General features: G+C 39.0%; 2 protein-coding genes across 2 annotated transcripts; both read right to left on the minus strand.

The window, feature by feature from the left end:
* Positions 1–2,266: 2,266 nt before the first annotated feature.
* LOC121430247 (uncharacterized protein K02A2.6-like) lies at positions 2,267–5,134 on the minus strand. The gene has a single exon (XM_041627525.1). It carries the CDS (start codon positions 5,132–5,134, stop codon positions 2,267–2,269), a length of 2,868 nt encoding a protein of 955 aa, XP_041483459.1.
* A 4,789-nt stretch (positions 5,135–9,923) lies between these two features.
* Positions 9,924–17,208, minus strand: LOC121430401 (alpha-(1,3)-fucosyltransferase 7-like). The gene is made up of 2 exons (XM_041627687.1): positions 16,740–17,208; positions 9,924–12,427 (listed from the first exon to the last, which is right to left on the minus strand). Exons 1-2 carry the CDS (start codon positions 16,776–16,778, stop codon positions 11,099–11,101), a joined length of 1,368 nt encoding a protein of 455 aa, XP_041483621.1. The 5' UTR covers positions 16,779–17,208; the 3' UTR covers positions 9,924–11,098.
* Between the last annotated feature and the right edge of the window lie 139 nt (positions 17,209–17,347).

The raw sequence follows: 17,347 nt of genomic DNA on the forward strand, positions 1-17,347 counted from the left end.
AGGAAAATTGCGGCTGAAGGCGAGCGAAGGGTATAACCCCACAAGATGAACGAAAAGTGAGCAATGGTTTGATATGGCGTGCGATTAGAAACAAAGACGAGGGAATAGATCGGGCAATATTGTTCGTTGTGTCATCGTGTTGCTTCGATACAGGTTCTTTCGAGATCGGTCCACTTTGGCAAAAGCGCGAAGAGGGACATTGCGTGACAAAAACACACGAACGATAAACGAACGATTACCGCAGATAAATAAGAGATGCTGAATAAAACAGATGACCAACGATTTTTCAATTCGTCAGGAAATTATAAACATGTTCAAAATTTCCGCGCAAATTTGAATAATCGCAGCTGTTAGTTCGGAAAATGTACTAACGCCAAAACGAAGGTTAAATATGATTTACTATCAGATACCATTGAAAACGATTTTTTTTAAATGCCTTTCGCCAGCCATCGCAAGGCATATTTCAGGCAATTCGGTTAGGTGAGGGGGCCTTAAGGTGTGAGGGGCTTTAAGGACAATTCTATATTCTTCCTTTTTACCCGACAATGCTGAGTGTGTGTGCATTTTCATTAATGTTTACTTTCTTCTTTTTTTTGTTCTTTTCAACTTTATTACAAGTCTCGAGGGAGGATCTAGGATTTTCACGAAGGTGGGGGTGGGGGGCATTTTGTTCAGGAAAATTTTAAATCTAGAAAAGAAGATTTTCACTGCAAAATCGAGGTAATTTGTTCAAGGAAAAAGGGTCCCCAAATGCCTATGCATGACACATTCCAGTAAGAAAAAATATTTTTGTGCCTCTCAAAAGTAAGTCCGCCACTGACATGTCCCTTTTTATACAAATCTTCAACTTTATTCAATTTCAAAGGTGATCCTCTGTATGTCAAGCATGATAGATTTGGAAGGGATGGCTCCATACCATCCACCGTTGCCTTTATTCTTACTTCATCTTAGAAAAAAAACATTATTATTGTAGTACATTTTATAACATTATATCAAAATATTACTAACAGGAAGAGTAGGCCTACACATGAAATAGAATCGCCGAATAATCAACATATTTTAAGTGATTTGTTGCTTTAAATCTTAAAATGCTTGCCTATATACGGGAATTCGTTTGACCAAACGCCATGCAACATCTGATTTCGAATGCCCATTTCTTAATTTCCGTGCACCTATACTTAACACATAAATAACACACTTGAAAAAGATTTTGCAAATACAATGTGGAAAGGATGGCTTTAAACTCCCATTCCTGAAATCGCATGCTGTTTGTAAGAACTCAATTGGTTCACTTGAAAATGATGCTTTGCAGATATATCAACCCACATGCGGAAAATGGTTATGCTCGCGAATTCATTAAATTGCATGCTGCTTAATCTAAATTCTTGTGACTTGATTTGATAATTATTTTGCGCGAAAAGTGTGACAAATAATGCAATACAATTAATGACAAAGTAAACGAGGTTGATGGTCAAACCATTAATTGAATAATTTAAATGAGATAGTAACGAAAAACTTATTGCATTAGGGGAAAGTATTTTCGCCAGTAACGACGTACTGCAGGAGTTTCAACACTTGTTATATCTTTGAAACGCAAGTCGACTTCGATTCTGACGAGTGTTACGGAACTTAGATTATATAAATCAAAAGTCCAGTAGGCAGTTCTTTAAACGTATATACAACAGACATTTATTAGTTGAGATGCAACAACAATGATCACTACTGCGTCATCTTGGTAGCAGCCATAACTTTCTCTATGCAAGTGGTCACGTGTAATAACAAAGTATAGTCTACGCTTGCAGACCTTTATCAGTTATCACCACACCTCCCTTTCTTTAAAGAGGTTTATATACACATATATAATACTTCTTAAACTACAGAGTGACAGGGTGGACTACCTGTACACTTACAACAGTACTAGGGGATTATTCTGCCCCTTAAAGCTGGAGTACTGTCGCTGTCAAATATTTTAACATGCAACATTACAGTTCATATATATTTCATTTTTGCTGTTTGTATGATGCGACAATTCGTTGAACCGGTAGAGACATCTGTTGAGTTGAGTTTTGTGATAGCGATAAATTCAATCCCGTATTGCTGATTAACTTTAACATGCAAATTTATATCATGCACATGCAATCATGCAGTTATCATGGGGTTGTATTAGAGTTCAAACCATTTACAGTTTCAAAGTTATTTTTGAACTCATGTGGCTATTTACAAAACGAAACGCGAATGTTTTTCTGTTTAGTTCGCTTTCCTCTATTTACAAGTTTAAGCGATCTGGCGGTTTAACGACTCGTCCGCTTCTGGTTGTTCGGGATGGTGACGAAGATGCGCGAACATCAGATGCTGGTTCCGCTTCTGCGCTGTCATCTAGCTCGAAGTCATCCTGTGTTGGTAATGGAATAGACTCGGCTTGGTGTCTGGGATCTGGCCTGAGGTGACGTCTGTTTCTGCGACGTATCTCGCCTGTGGCTGTTTGAATTTGGTATGATCTGTTATGATTATTGACAGATTTTATGATACCATGTTGTGACCAGGTATTAGTTTTCATGTCTTGGAGTATCACATGATCTCCAGGTTTTAGCTTTGGCAAGTCTTGAGCATGTTTATCGAATCGCTCTTTTTGTTTCACCTTCTGCTCATCCTTTCTTCCCCTCACAGATTTAGTATCAATCTGTTGGTTATTGAGCAAAGTGTCAAGCATGGGAAGGTTTGACCTAATCTGACGATTGTACAGAAGTTCTGCTGGAGATTTTCCGCATGCTATTGGTGAACTTCGATAGACTTGTAAAGCTCTGTGGATATCTTGTCCACTGTGTTGTGACTTCAGTATGAGATTTTTGACAATCTTCACAGCATTTTCTGCGAGGCCATTTGATTGTGGATAATGTGGACTTGATGTGGTATGGTGAAAATCCCATTCTTTTGCAAAGCTTTTGAATTCTTGGCTTGCAAATTGAGGACCATTATCCGACATCAGTTCACATGGTGTACCGTGACGAGCAAATATTGCTTTCATGTGATTAATCACGGCCTTGCTTGTAGTTGAAGTCAGTGTACATACTTCAATGAATTGTGAGTAGTAGTCGACGACGACCATATATTCTCTTTTGTTCAAAGTGAATAGATCTACGGCAATTTTTTCCCAAGGACGATTAGGCACTGCATGAGGATTTAGGCTTTCAGCCTGTTGTTTTGGTTTGTACATTAGGCATGAAGTACAATTTTGGACCATTTCAGTGATGTCTGCATTGATTCTTGGCCAATAGATTACTTCCCTAGCACGTTTCTTACATTTCTCAATGCCTAAGTGACCTTCGTGTACTTGGTTTAGTATGTATTGTCTCATGGAAGTTGGAATTACTATTTTAGAACCTTTGAATATGATTCCATCTGCTTCAGAGAGTTCACTTCGAATGTTCCAGTACTGTTTTATTCTAGCTGGACATTGTTGCTTACTTTCCGGCCAACCATTTCTGATGGTGGCTAGCAACTCTTGAAGCTCTACATCTTTTTTGGTCTCTTCAACAATTTCTTGTCTTTTGTTTGATGTTACTGGCATTGCTTGTACTATCATATCTACATAGACTCTGATATCTTCTTCAGTTTCGACATTCAATTCTGCTTTTGGATCTACTGCTCGTGACAGTGTATCGGCAGTGAACATGTACTTTCCAGGTGTATATGACACTTTGAGATCATATCTCTGTACTCTGATTAGTAATCTTTGAATGCGTAAAGGACAATCTGCCAATGACTTAACAAACAATGGGATAAGTGGCTTGTGATCTGTTTCAACTTCTATCTTTTGACCATAGATATATTGATGAAATTTTTCACATCCGTAAGTGATAGCTAAGAGTTCTTTTTCTATCTGAGCGTAACGTGTTTCTGCATCAGTCATAGCTCTTGATGCGTAAGCTATTGGATGCCAATTTTGTTCATGTTGTTGTAGGAGAACTGCTCCTAGTCCATTTTTTGAAGCGTCAGCTGATATCTTTGTGGGTTTTGTGCAGTCATAGAAATGAAGCACTGGTTGACTCATTAGAGCTTCTTTCAGTTCGCACCATGCTTTTTCTTGTTCATTTTCCCACATCCACTCTACTTTCTTGTCAAGCAAAATACGTAGAGGTGCTGACCTTGTTGATAGGTTTGGAATGAATTTTGCTTGGTAATTTATCATCCCCAAGAACCTTTGTATGTCCTGTTTACAGGTTGGTCTTGCCATGTTTCTGATGGCAGCCACCTTTTTAGGATCTGGTCTGACTCCATCTTGGCTGATCAAGTCACCAATGAAAGTCATCTGGTTCACATTGAACTCACACTTGTCTCGATTGAGTTTCAGGTTTGATTTTTGTGCGATGTCTAGAACTTTTCTCAGACGATCGTCATGCTCTTCTTGAGTGCTTCCCCATACCACTATGTCATCCATCATGGTATTGACACCAGGTATATCTACGAACAAGTTATGTATTATCTTGTGAAATACTTCAGGAGCACTGCAGATACCAAAAGGTAGTCTCAAGAATCTATATCTTCCGTACGGAGTGATAAATGTACAAAGCTTGGAACTATCTTCATCTAGTTGGATTTGCCAAAAACCACTTGATGCATCTAATTTACTGAAATACTTGGCTCCAGCAAACTGAGAGGTTATTTCAGCTCTAGAAGGCAATTTATAGTGTTCTCGTTTGATTGCTCGATTAAGATCACGTGGATCTAGACAGACTCTGAGTTGACCATTCTTTTTCTTGACTACAACAAGAGAAGACACCCAATCTGTCGGTTCATCAACCTGTTTGATTACATCCATGTTTTCCATCTTATCTAGTTCCTCTTTTAGTTTCTTTTGAAGTGGAAATGGAACTTTGCGACATGCATGTTGAACTGGTTGTGCGTTGTCTTTCAATGTAACGTGATGTTTGCCTGGAAGACATCCTAATCCTACAAATACATTGTCATAATCTTGCACTACAGTTTTGCCTGTTTTTATCTCTGTTTGTTTATCAACATGATAGACGCGTTTTACTAGATACAAGTCTTCACTCGTTCTGAGACCTAGCAATGGTTGACGATTTCCAGGAATGATGAAACATTGAACACTGTGTTTAACTCCTTTGTACTCCATTTGGACATAACAACGACCTTTTACTGGAATGTTAGTCTCATAGTAACCTGTTAACTTCACTTTGGCTTTTTGTAGTTTTGGTTTTGGTTTCAATTTGTGATAGATTGTTTCAGGGAGAGTGTTAGCTTGAGCTCCAGTATCTATCTTGAACTCAACTAGCTCATTATTGACTCTCAAATTGACTTTCCACTCTTCTTTTGATTCATGTTCCTGTGAATCAACTGAACAAATCATGAAACCATCTGAATCTACCTTTAAGTGTTGCAATTCATTGACTTTTGCTACTGGGGTACGACAACACTTAGCAAAATGATTTTGCTTACCGCACTTTTTACATGTTTTACCTTGTGCAGGACATTTTTCTTTGGTATGTCTATTACCACATCTTGTACATGTTTTATTGTTAGTACGATCTTGAGGTTTTGTTTGTCTTGTTTGGTTTGACTTTTTACCAGAAGATTTCTTATTCTTGCTGAGAGAATCAACCGGAATTGAGGCATTTTTCCCGGTGGAACTCAACGCTTGGGCCTGCGTTCGAGTTTGTTCAGCAACCCGACAAACTTGCAACGTTTTATCCAATGTGAGATCATCTAGCCTCAACAAATGCTCTCTTAGACCATCATCTAAGATACCACAGATAATTCTGTCCCGTATAAGACTATCTTTCAACGAAGAAAACTCACACGACTTTGCACGACTTCGCAATTCAGTTGCATACTGATCAACACTCTCATGCTCTAATTGTGATCTTGTGAAAAATCTATGTCTCTCATACGTTAGATTACGTTTTGGCATGCAATATTCCTCAAATTTGTCCAACACTTTCTCAAGCTTCATGCTCTCATCCTCGGCAAATACAAATGTATTATACAATTCCAAGGCAGCATCACCTATTACGTGTAGAAGCATTGATGTTTGTGACTTGTCATCTTTTTCTGACATTCCTGAGGCAACATTGTATAGAGTGAATTTTTGTTTAAATCTTTTCCAATTCTCGGAAATATTTCCCTTTAAGTCAAGTGGAGGAGGTTGACTTAGATTTGTCATGTTGTCTGTTGTTGTCTTTGTTTCTGTGTATCGTTAATGTTAGTAACTTTGTCTTACTTTTTAGTTTAGTAACTTTAACATACCAATATCACTTGTGCATATACTCATGAACAGTATAATAATTAGCAAGTATTTGTATCTTTCCAACAATTATGTTTGCTCAATTATTACTACTCTCACTGAGATAGAATGTTCATGTCCCATAAACGTCACGCTAACTGTCCGTCATACTGAAATTTGGCCAGGCACATTCATGCACTCCAAATCCATACAACGACATAGCCAACTTCTATGGACATAACATCACACATATAGCAATGGTCATTCACTGATACACATGAATACAATAAGCTCTTTGTCTTTCACCATCTCTCTCCTCACGGGGGCTAGGGAGAAAATGGAATGAACTGGCCTGATTTCAATGATTCCTCCATCTCAAAGCTCGGTGGGTTACTCAGCATAATAATGCAGGATCTGACACCATGGTTGGAACTTAGATTATATAAATCAAAAGTCCAGTAGGCAGTTCTTTAAACGTATATACAACAGACATTTATTAGTTGAGATGCAACAACAATGATCACTACTGCGTCATCTTGGTAGCAGCCATAACTTTCTCTATGCAAGTGGTCACGGGTAATAACAAAGTATAGTCTACGCTTGCAGACCTTTATCAGTTATCACCACAGATTCCATCGTGACGAGTGAACAAGTGAGCACAAAAATAATCCCATTCCATTCAATTGCTTCTTCTTTCTTTCCTCTTTCCGTCCTCTTTTCCCTCCCCTCCCTTTTTTTCAATTTTTCCTTTTCCCCCTTTCCTCTCTTTTCTCCCCCTTGCTTTCATTTGCTCTGTCTTCCTTTCCCTCATTCACTTTCTTCAAATTTCTTCATTCGTTTTGCTTTAATTACGTGTTTTGGGTTTTTGGTAGATCGGTTGATGTTAATACTGAAACCCTGCGAGGGAGACGGCCACTGAACCCCCCTTCCGAGGGGTGGGGGGAACAAGATCAACTTGCGGTGTTCAGCAATATGACAATATTTTACTTTTAATCAGAACATTGAAATTATAATGCACCATAATTTACGCCATGACAACACTTTTTTTCATATAATATGGTAACCTGAAGGGTTTTGGTACTGAAGAGGATACATACAGGGCATTGGCGGCGGAAGCCAAAAAATTTAGAGGGAGTCAACTTGAAATTTTGGGATGGACACAGGTAAAAAATTGGACAAGCCCCCCCCCCCCTCCAAAAAAAGGTTTATCAACCTAGATTTTAGGAGTGGTTATTAACCAAAATTTTTTGACAAGCAAAAAAAAAAAAAAAGGTCATCAACCAATTTAGGGGGGGGGGGGACGCAGGAAACAAAATTGACAAGCAAAAAAAAAAGGTTATTAAAATAAATTTTAGGGGGGACCCCACCCCCCCCCCACCTCCGCCGCCTATGATCCAGGGTACAAAAAAGAGGATAAAGGAATAGTTAATACATAATTAATTAACCTGATATAGAAAACGTTAAAAGGATTCAAATTCAAGACCAAAGCCAACTTATAATGATGATGCACATCATTTGATGTAGCGCCATATCTGTGGGAGACATTAAACGCGCATTTTGGAGGAGCCAGCTAACCAATCTTATACCGTGTTTACACTTAATCGGCGTTTGAATCGGCTAGCGGTTCAGAACAGCGAGCCGATGCAGCATCGGATTTTTCATAGCGTGTAAACGCGAGTAACTTGAATCGGCTCGCGGTTCAGAACCGGCAATTTGCACCACCAAAGTAGTAAGTTCTGAACCGCGAGCCGATGCAGAATCGGCTTATTTACTACGTGTAAACAGAAAGCCGATTCTGCATCGGCAATTTGAGCGCATTTCATTTACTTTACCATTGTGACTTAATTGTAAGCGCACTGATCCAGTGTTGTCTTTATTATTGTTGGTGTGCGTATTTTCAGGTTTTTGTATCGGCTTGCGGTTCTGAACCGCGAGCTGTAACAACGTGTAAACGCAATCCAAAAGCCGATTCTGCACCGGCTCGCGGTTCTGAACCAAAAGCCGATTAAGTGTAATCACGGTATTGGTCGCCTAGAAGGGCGCGCACACAATACTGTGACCCGCAGGTCTCCCCTCCTGTTATTGGGAATGCAGGTGGATCACTTCACCGGGGTTTTCCCCTACTCTTAATCGAATAGTGCAGTTGGTTCTTAACATGCAAAGGTGGTGACTCTCCTCTACACGGGGCCTCCATTTAACGTCCTATCCGAGGGACGGAGTGTTTATACTGTAACATAGCCTGCATTTATGAAACAGGGGAGAAACGTTTACACACAACGCTCTGGCTTCTGCCATCCGCCCGGGGTGGACTCGGATCCACGATCTTTGGTTCGACAGGCAGACATTACACAATGGCGGATCGGGGGGGGGGGAGGTGGCAAATCCAGTCCGTGCCCCCCCCCCCTTGAGAGACATATCTAAATTTTCTAATGTAAATATGCCTTTTTTACAAAAGTGTGCCCTCCTTTTTGAAAGTTACAGCTATTATGTATATATTGTTTTGCTGGTCAAATTTTATGAGGACGAAATAACAATTTTTGTGTGAAAACCTTTTTTTCGGGAAGGGGGGTTGTGAGAGTGCCCCACCCTTTGAAAAATCCTGGATGCGCCCCTATATAGATTATAAATAAAGTAATAACCATCACGAGAGATACAAGATCGAAAGTCTAATAGTTTTTTTCCCCAAATTTTTTTTTCAAGTCCAAAAATTCTCAACGAAAACATATCGGCTGCACCGAGACATAGTGAATGACAAGTTAGTTGCATGGACTTCATGGACTTGGAAACGCTAAGACCACTGCACACAAATATACGCTTGGTCTGCGACCCAATTTAGAACAAAACGTATTAAAATTTGACGTGAATATTGAATATCTCACTGGAACATGGGCAAAAAGCGAATTGAATATCTAGTCGTAATGAAGTCCGAGCAATCGTACGATCGATTTAAAACTACTTTGGCCTTTACTCCAAAATAAAGGAATGCAACCACCCTAAGTATTCTTAGTATTCAGTTTATTTGAGATTCAAATAAAAGACACACATTCAGAAAATAAGCAAATGCGATTTGTTCCCAAACCGGACCAATTCAATTCACCAATCCGGATTAGTCTAGATAATGAAACGTCATTTGGACGTCACAATGCATATAGCAGAAGCGCGCGTGTCCACAACAGTAAAGGGATGGTCCAGGCTGAAAATATTTATATCTTAATACATAGAGTAGAGTTCACTGAGCAAAATTCCGAAAATTTCATCGAAATCGGATAACAAATAGTAAAGTTATTGAAGTTCAAACTTTGGTAATAATTTGTGAAACAGTCGTCATGAATATTCTTTAGGTGGGCTAATGATGTCACATCCCCACTTTCTGTTTTCTTATGTTATTACATAAAATCATATTTTTGTTATTATTTCATACTTGTGTGAATGATATGTCTCCCGTAAAATGAAATAAGTTGCAGCAATAAATATCTAATGCACTATATCAGTTGTCAATACAATTTTTCTTGTTCTTGGAGAAAAAAAAATTGAATAAAACTAATTTCATATAATAAAATTAAAAAAAGAACAAGTGGAGGTGTGACATCATCAGCCCACCTAATGAATATTCATGACGACTGTTTTCTCAATATATTGCTTAAGCTTAAAATTCAATAACTTTGTTATTTGATACCCGATTTTGATTAAATTTCCGGCATTTTGCTCAGTGAATTCTACTCTATTTATTAAGCTATGAATACTTTCAGTCCGGACCATCCCTTCAAGTAGGAGCACTATCCCACGCCATCATCATTTCAAGTACGGTTTGTGTCGTGGCTGGTGTTTGTGTTGTCACAACTAACGCCAGACCGTTGCATAAAACTTTTGCCCTAAACAACTATGGAAAATGTACAAAAACTATGGCAAACAAAATTATGCCATGTGGACCTTTCTTACTCGCTAAATTATCCCCAGTGAACATTTCATTGTTAATATCATCTTCCTCAAGAAAGGATCAATTAAAGTCACACTTAACTTTCGAACAGCTTGATGAAGCGACCCCAGGGGCCCATTTCACATAGAATTACAATTATTGTAACTTTACCATTATCAATCATTTAGATTTAGATTTATTCATTTTCCGTTCACCAAGCACAACAAAATCAAACAATACTTAGTCAAATTTAAAGTACAACAACAATCAGAATAATGGTAACTACTGAGCCCTGTTGTGATGGTAGTTGCCATAATTGTATGCAATGTTACAACAGTTGTAACTCTTTATAAAACAGGATTCAGATTTCAACACCGTACTTGAAATCACCCTATGAGCTACTCGGAGCCACACTGTGTCGTTATTATGTAGAGGAATGACGTTCAATGATGTCCTTATGACGTCATTTCACAAAGGAAAAAATAATGATAACGGAAATAACAATAATACTAATAGTAAAGAACAATTTCCCAATTATATTAGGCGACTAGTAATTCTTAAGTAGTCATTAAAAAAAATCTTATTAATTCTATCTTAGGTCAAAATATGGATCTCAGTTGCATCATTATATTAACTATAAGTAAAGTATACCATTTTCTTATTTCCGCGAAGTCAAATTTGACTAAGAAAATTGCCAGCTGGGATATATCCATATTTTGGGTGAAAGTAACTCTGATTTCGAATGAGTTTTACTCGGAATGGTATGGCATCAGCTGAAAAATTACTCTGGAAAAGGAGCCGCTTTGACTCGAAACAGAGTTGACTTTTTTTACGCCATATCGATCCTATCAGATAAAATGTCGCATTAAAAGAAGAGCCGACGTACAAGGCCACTTGAAAATATTTCGTCTCTATTTTCAAGAGAGTCCGTGCTATAGGGGTCATCGCCATATTGACCAGTTTTCAAATTTGAAAAAGTTTCTAGTTTCTTCTCTGCTCATATCGAATACTTTATTGTTTGGTGTTACCCTGCAACCTTTAAACCACGGGGAATCGTTAAGATATTTATAAGCTTTCACATCACGTTTATCCTGGAGATGGGGTAGTGCCTTACAAAAGATTGTAGGTCGCGTTGGGAAGGTGAGGACCACTTCTCCTTTAGTACGCCAGTCATAAAATTTACGATACGCTTCATCGTCTTTGTCGAGACGCTTCAGGAACGCTACAAAGTTGCCAACTGAGTCGAAGTCACTGAAGTGAATGTAGGAGTTAGGAGGTGCCACTGCCTCGTACGATTCTTTCTTGGAACCAAGCACAATTGGCACCGTGCCATAAGACAGCGACTGCAGCCAAAACTTTTCGGTGATGTAGTCTTTGCACTCTGAATTGGGAATAGCGAAATAAAACTTATAACGCGCCATGAGTTTGTTGCATTCGTCAGATCGTCTTGGGAGACACTCTTTCCGACCGCAGAGTCCGTAGTCCTCTAGCGGGAGAACGTCTCGCATGCGCTTGATGAATTCAACACGTGGCCAGAATCCATGGCAGTTGCTTGACATCCACGATACCATTCCTTCCTTGCCCAGGAGTGGATCCGGGAGCCGACGTGTCTCCAAAGCTTGTTTGGAGCTCACATTGAGAGCATCTGGTGACTCATCAAACGACCGGTAGTAACCAAAAGGAACCACGATGTCCGAATCTAAATCATAGGTCATTAAGAGATGATACTTAAGACGCATGACATCGAAATCTCGGGTCCACTTCAGGACACGCAATGGCGTTTCAGTGCTGAAGTATATCCACGTCTGACCTGGACTGGGCTCCCACTCCATCAGCCTCTTGAGTTGTTCTCTTCCTTCGCCTCGGAATTCGGTGGGAACCAGTCCAAAGACGATGACATCTTTCCCCTCAAGGTAGTCCACATTACCCCCTCTGGTGAGGACGATGTCGCAGTCATATCCCTCAGAAACACAATCGACATCTGCAGCGTCCAGGGGTTGATTACTCTTTTGAAAAAGGTCCATGTATCTATGCAGTTCCGGGATGTGGCGCATTTCTCTGTCGCTGCCAAATATGTGCACATGTTTCACACAACCCGCTTTGGCGAACAGTGACTGGGAGACCGACTCCTCACCCTCGACAGGATCATTTTCAGATAGTGACATCTCTGCTTTTCTGTGACCGTAGTTACGCTGGAACGTAATCCTCCATCCTGCTAATATTCCGATGAAAGTCAAGATACCCAGGGCAATCGCCAGGATCAGAGATTTCTGAAAAAAGATGGAGAATACAATTTTGTGATCGCTATTTTCTGTAAAAATGGAGCCCTCTTGATTTACATGGTCCTTGGAAGCGGGGTGCTAGACAGAGTGTTTTCAACAAAACGGCATCCCCTCCTACAAATCGTTCCCAGGCCCCTGGGTTGTTAACTGCTCAAACCAAACAGGTGCCGAAACTCCTTGTGTAATCTTAATCCATTAATAGTAAACCCCCGTTTCACGTAGAACAAGACCTCTGAAAGACCATGAAACGTGCTTAAACTTCAAAAGATCTCTGATCGAGACAAACGGTTTCCAAAAAGGTTCTTTACGTGCAACAAACCAAATGATTTCAAAAAACCTACAAATGTTAGGTTCCAAAGTTGCTGTATAGTATTTGTTCCGTTGGCATGACAAGACCCTGAATGGTCAATGTTAGCTCGTTATAGATTTTAAGCAATAAGCAGTGTACAAAGAACAAAAAATGTTACAGTATTCAATAAAAGAAGATATATGGCCTACATCCAAGTGCTGAAAGCCTCTGTATGCATTCTTGTGAATGACGTTGCTGATAATTTTTTTTTTAATCAATCTTTATTTATATTAATAACGCAGATCTTGTATAGCGCACATCACATTATGTCATAACGTCCCTATGTGCTTCAAAAGTACTTGTATATCATTAAACTGACAGCCCCCCAGCTTTTTATAGCGCGGTGGTTTTTCAAGGAATAAATTTCTGCCATTCACCTAACCTTGGTTGAGCAGCACAATATGGATGAATTTCTAGCTGAAGGAAACTCCGTCATGGCTTGGATTCGAACCCACGACCCTCTGTTTGAAAGTCAGAAGGCTAATCAACTGGGCCACAACGCTCCACACAAATCTTTACATAATCCCACCTGGATTTTGGTTCTTTGAAAATGTGGATAAATTATCTTCCGCCCCGATCCCTCATTGGAAAATGTCGAATACGCCAACTTAGAAAGAAACACTTTGATATAATTTCTTGCGATGAAGTTAGATGAGATACGTGTGGTATTTTTTTTAATTTGTATTTACCATGTTTTTCAGGATTAATTCCTTGAATGCACCGAGTGCTGATATAATGAAGCGACAACTCGAGGTAAAACGGGGCAATAAAAGTTAATCTTTTTTGTCCTAGACAAAATTCGCCACATAATTCCAACTGTTATTTTATTATATCAAATTGCAGAGCTATTTGAAGGTTGAAGGTGGGGGGTATGAAGCATTATCACCCGTATCAGACATCTGAGCTGGGGCCCGTTGCAGAAAGAGTTGCAATCAAACGCAACTCTAAAAATCATGCGCAACTTGATTTTCAACCAATCAACAGCGCGCATTTCTGACTTGCAATTGATTTTTTGACTTGCGTTTAAACGCAACTCTTTCTGCAACGGGCCCCAGGTCATTTACAAAACCGTATTGCCCTACATAGGTATATTGTTTGTATTTTCCTCGGTCTCAGTGCGCGTATTTACTTTGCATGCAGAGACGAAACAAAATATACCTTTGTATTTTCCCTGGGGGGTGTTTCACAAAGATTTAAGTATGACTTAGGTCGCACTTAAATGTTGACGCGTACATGATATGCAACGCGCAATCTTATTGATCAATACGCAGTAGTGCGCGTCCTCTTGGCATAATCTGACCAATGCTGTCATGCCTTTTATACTGCACGCAACTAGACATTTAAGTGCGACTCTAAGTCATACTTAAATCTTTGTGAAACACCCCCCAGGTCTCACATCCGGGAATTTGTGGATGCGTATAAAGAGATACGCTTCATATTGATCCGCCCACCAACAACATACGTCATAATAAAGACAACGCTGGATCCGAGCGCTTGCAAGTACGTCATAATGGTAAAGTGCAGAGCCTAGACCGATATTAACATGACACAATAGAACTCTATTTTTAAAAGAAATATCCCCATTATCATGATTTTTGCTCTAGATATCTGATTTGGATGATAATAAAAATATTGACTGGCTGTTCTTTCGGGGAACATCAAATATATTGCCCTTAAAAGACCCATATTGCCCTCGTCTAAAGACTCGGGCCAATATGATTCTTTTGCTGGCAATATATTTGATGTTCCCCTCAAGGCCAGTCAATATTATATAAATATTACATAGGTCATGTAGATTCGAATCAGTGATAGGTCAATACGCCATCACGTGACCATGGCTGCGAGGATCGCATTTGTTATATTCTAGGTTTTGACGTCACCTCAGGGAATATACCGCGTTGTATTTTCAATTGCGGCGTTATATCCACTAAGGTGACGTCACTCGCTGCATACAAGTTGCGCAACAAGGTAGTTGATGTACGCGCTAGTGTTAACGCGTCGATTGCATGAAGAAAGCGCTTAATGTATTTTAAAAAAAACTATTATGACGTAGATGGATCAGAGCAGTAGCAAGAATTTCGGGTTTGAGCCAGATGATGAATGCAATTTCTGATGGCGAATCCACATATACTATATAATATAACAGATATTGCCTGGTCTATCGTTTTAATAAATAACATTTCAACTCCCCTCCGAAGCTATATTTTTCCCTTGGGATAATATTTTCCCTCAGCGCTGCGCGCTTCGGGCAAAATATATTCCCTTGGGAAAAATATAACTCCGTCGGGGAGAGGAAATGTTATATTCAAACTCTAGGTAGGCAATATCTGTATAATATTTAAGAGAAATACAAGTATTTTGTGAGATTTTGTGAAAATTAGCGTTGGTGCTATTCTCTTACCGACCGTGAATATTCGGCTAAATCGCCATTGTTATGTCACTGTCAGACCGGCGATACCTGACCAACACTGTAACGCTATTTTCAATGACAGAATACCGTTGGATGTTCTTATTGTGACTGCAGCATTTGTGAGATGAGCCCCTTATTTGTTTATCAGCCTATACTGTGTATGTTTCGTGAATTACACTCCACAACATATAGGAGTACCCGAATGCCTTCTTTTTTTAATGTTTGTCTTTCTGTTAACAATGAGTGATTTGTAGGGGAAAGTTGTTCAGTCATACATTCTTGCAAACTACAATCGTATCGCACAGGATTTGAGATGGGTATGGGGGGAAGGTTGGATCGACTGCGGGTGCGTCAGTGGAGTGCATGTGCAAGTTATGATTCTGATTGCCCCCCCCCCCATCTCTGTCGAGGGGCGAATTGCCAAGCAAGTTTCAAGTTTATTTTGATTTCAAATCCAAACATTAAGGAATACAATCAAAATAAAATGCAATTTTTTTTTTAATTATCGAACATAAGTTACAATGATATATTAACATTTCAAACAATTAATAAAAAAACATAGTCGTAAATTAAACGAAACGAAAACAAAAGGAAAAACATAACAAAACAAATCAAATGCAGGAAATAATCAACTATATGCTGTCAGAAACTGTTTCATTAGGGCATAATTATTCTTATCAAAACAATAATCATCATCATCAGGTACTAATACGTCGTTCTAATTTATCAACTAAAATTATCATATAATTCGTGAAATATTTGTTATTGCTTTGATTTAGAGAGAGAGAGAGACAGACAGACAGAGAGAGAAGAGAGAGGGTGAAGGGGCAGAGGAAGAGAGGGACAGAGTGTGTTATGAAATACTTATTTTTTCAAAAATAGGCCTATAAGATACCCCTTTGTCACATATATTTCTTTATGATTTATTTTCATTGAATTGAACTTAATTATTGGTTAGATCTCTTTTTCAGAACACTTAAATACGTTATATCGTGTCTCACTAACAATTTTCCTGCATATACCTACTCAGTTATTCTATTTTTGGTCAGGATCGTCAAAATAATTTGTACCTGTTTATTTTCCTGTTATATATACATTTTCTTGATAAAATTGTATCTGTTATTACTCTATTCTATCATTAATTTTGTATTGATTTTTAATGGAATTTAATAAAACATTAATTGAATTTAATTGCAAAATTGAATATAAAACTCACTAAATACATCCGATTGAACATGCACGTCATTATTTCCACTCACACACACTCTAACGTTTAAATGGCATTATGTTAATAAACTGGAAGTGACTGCCCCTTTTTTTTGGGGGGGGGGTTACAAAAACTTAAAAAAAAGTCTATTACGCGGGTAAGAAATGTTTATTCAAGTTCGAGAAACCTCCTTAGATTTTTTTTTTCTAATTAGCATTCTTCTTACTTTCGAGTTTGGTCAACACTTGTAAGCCTATTTACTTCAACCGTATAATATGGCAAAACGTATTTTGGTAATCAATATTGAAGATGAAAAGTGATTGGTTTTACTTACCTTAATTCGAACGACGGTCATGTTGCTTTCGCTCATCATAGCTCACGTGACATCAGTCCATTAGTCTCATATTTGTGATATACCGTACTGTAATAATCTTTCAGTTTTCAACAGGAATATTTCGATAGCCGCTTAGAGCAATAAACAGACCACAGAGAGAGAAAGTGGATTATAATAGGTTGATAGTAAGTGCTATCTAGACCAAGCCCTCTACTATGCATTCGTTGGTCAAAATGTTTGACTACGTATACAAAATGGTGTTTACTTTTCGTGTTACTGTTAGGTCAGTCAGGAAACAAACAGACGGCTGGATTGTAGTCTGCTGTACAAACCCCTCACTCGAGTCTGGATGTGCAGCCTATAATGCTTTGTGTGCGACGGACCTGTCGCTCATAACCTGCCACGGCCTAGCTAGCATGCGCGCCGACCCTTCACTGCTTCATACATGCAAGCGCACTTTCGATGGACTGCTTTGTGCATGACTGCTCGCACACCCTTCCCCTGCGAACGGTGAAAGGGTGTACCATCCAATAGCTCCCTGTTTTTTTCACTTTTTGTCTCACCTGCATAGCAGAGTGAGACTATAGGCGCCGCTTTTCCGACGGCGG

Source organism: Lytechinus variegatus, chromosome 16 (genome assembly GCF_018143015.1).
Source record: "Lytechinus variegatus isolate NC3 chromosome 16, Lvar_3.0, whole genome shotgun sequence".
NCBI lineage: Eukaryota > Metazoa > Echinodermata > Echinoidea > Temnopleuroida > Toxopneustidae > Lytechinus > Lytechinus variegatus.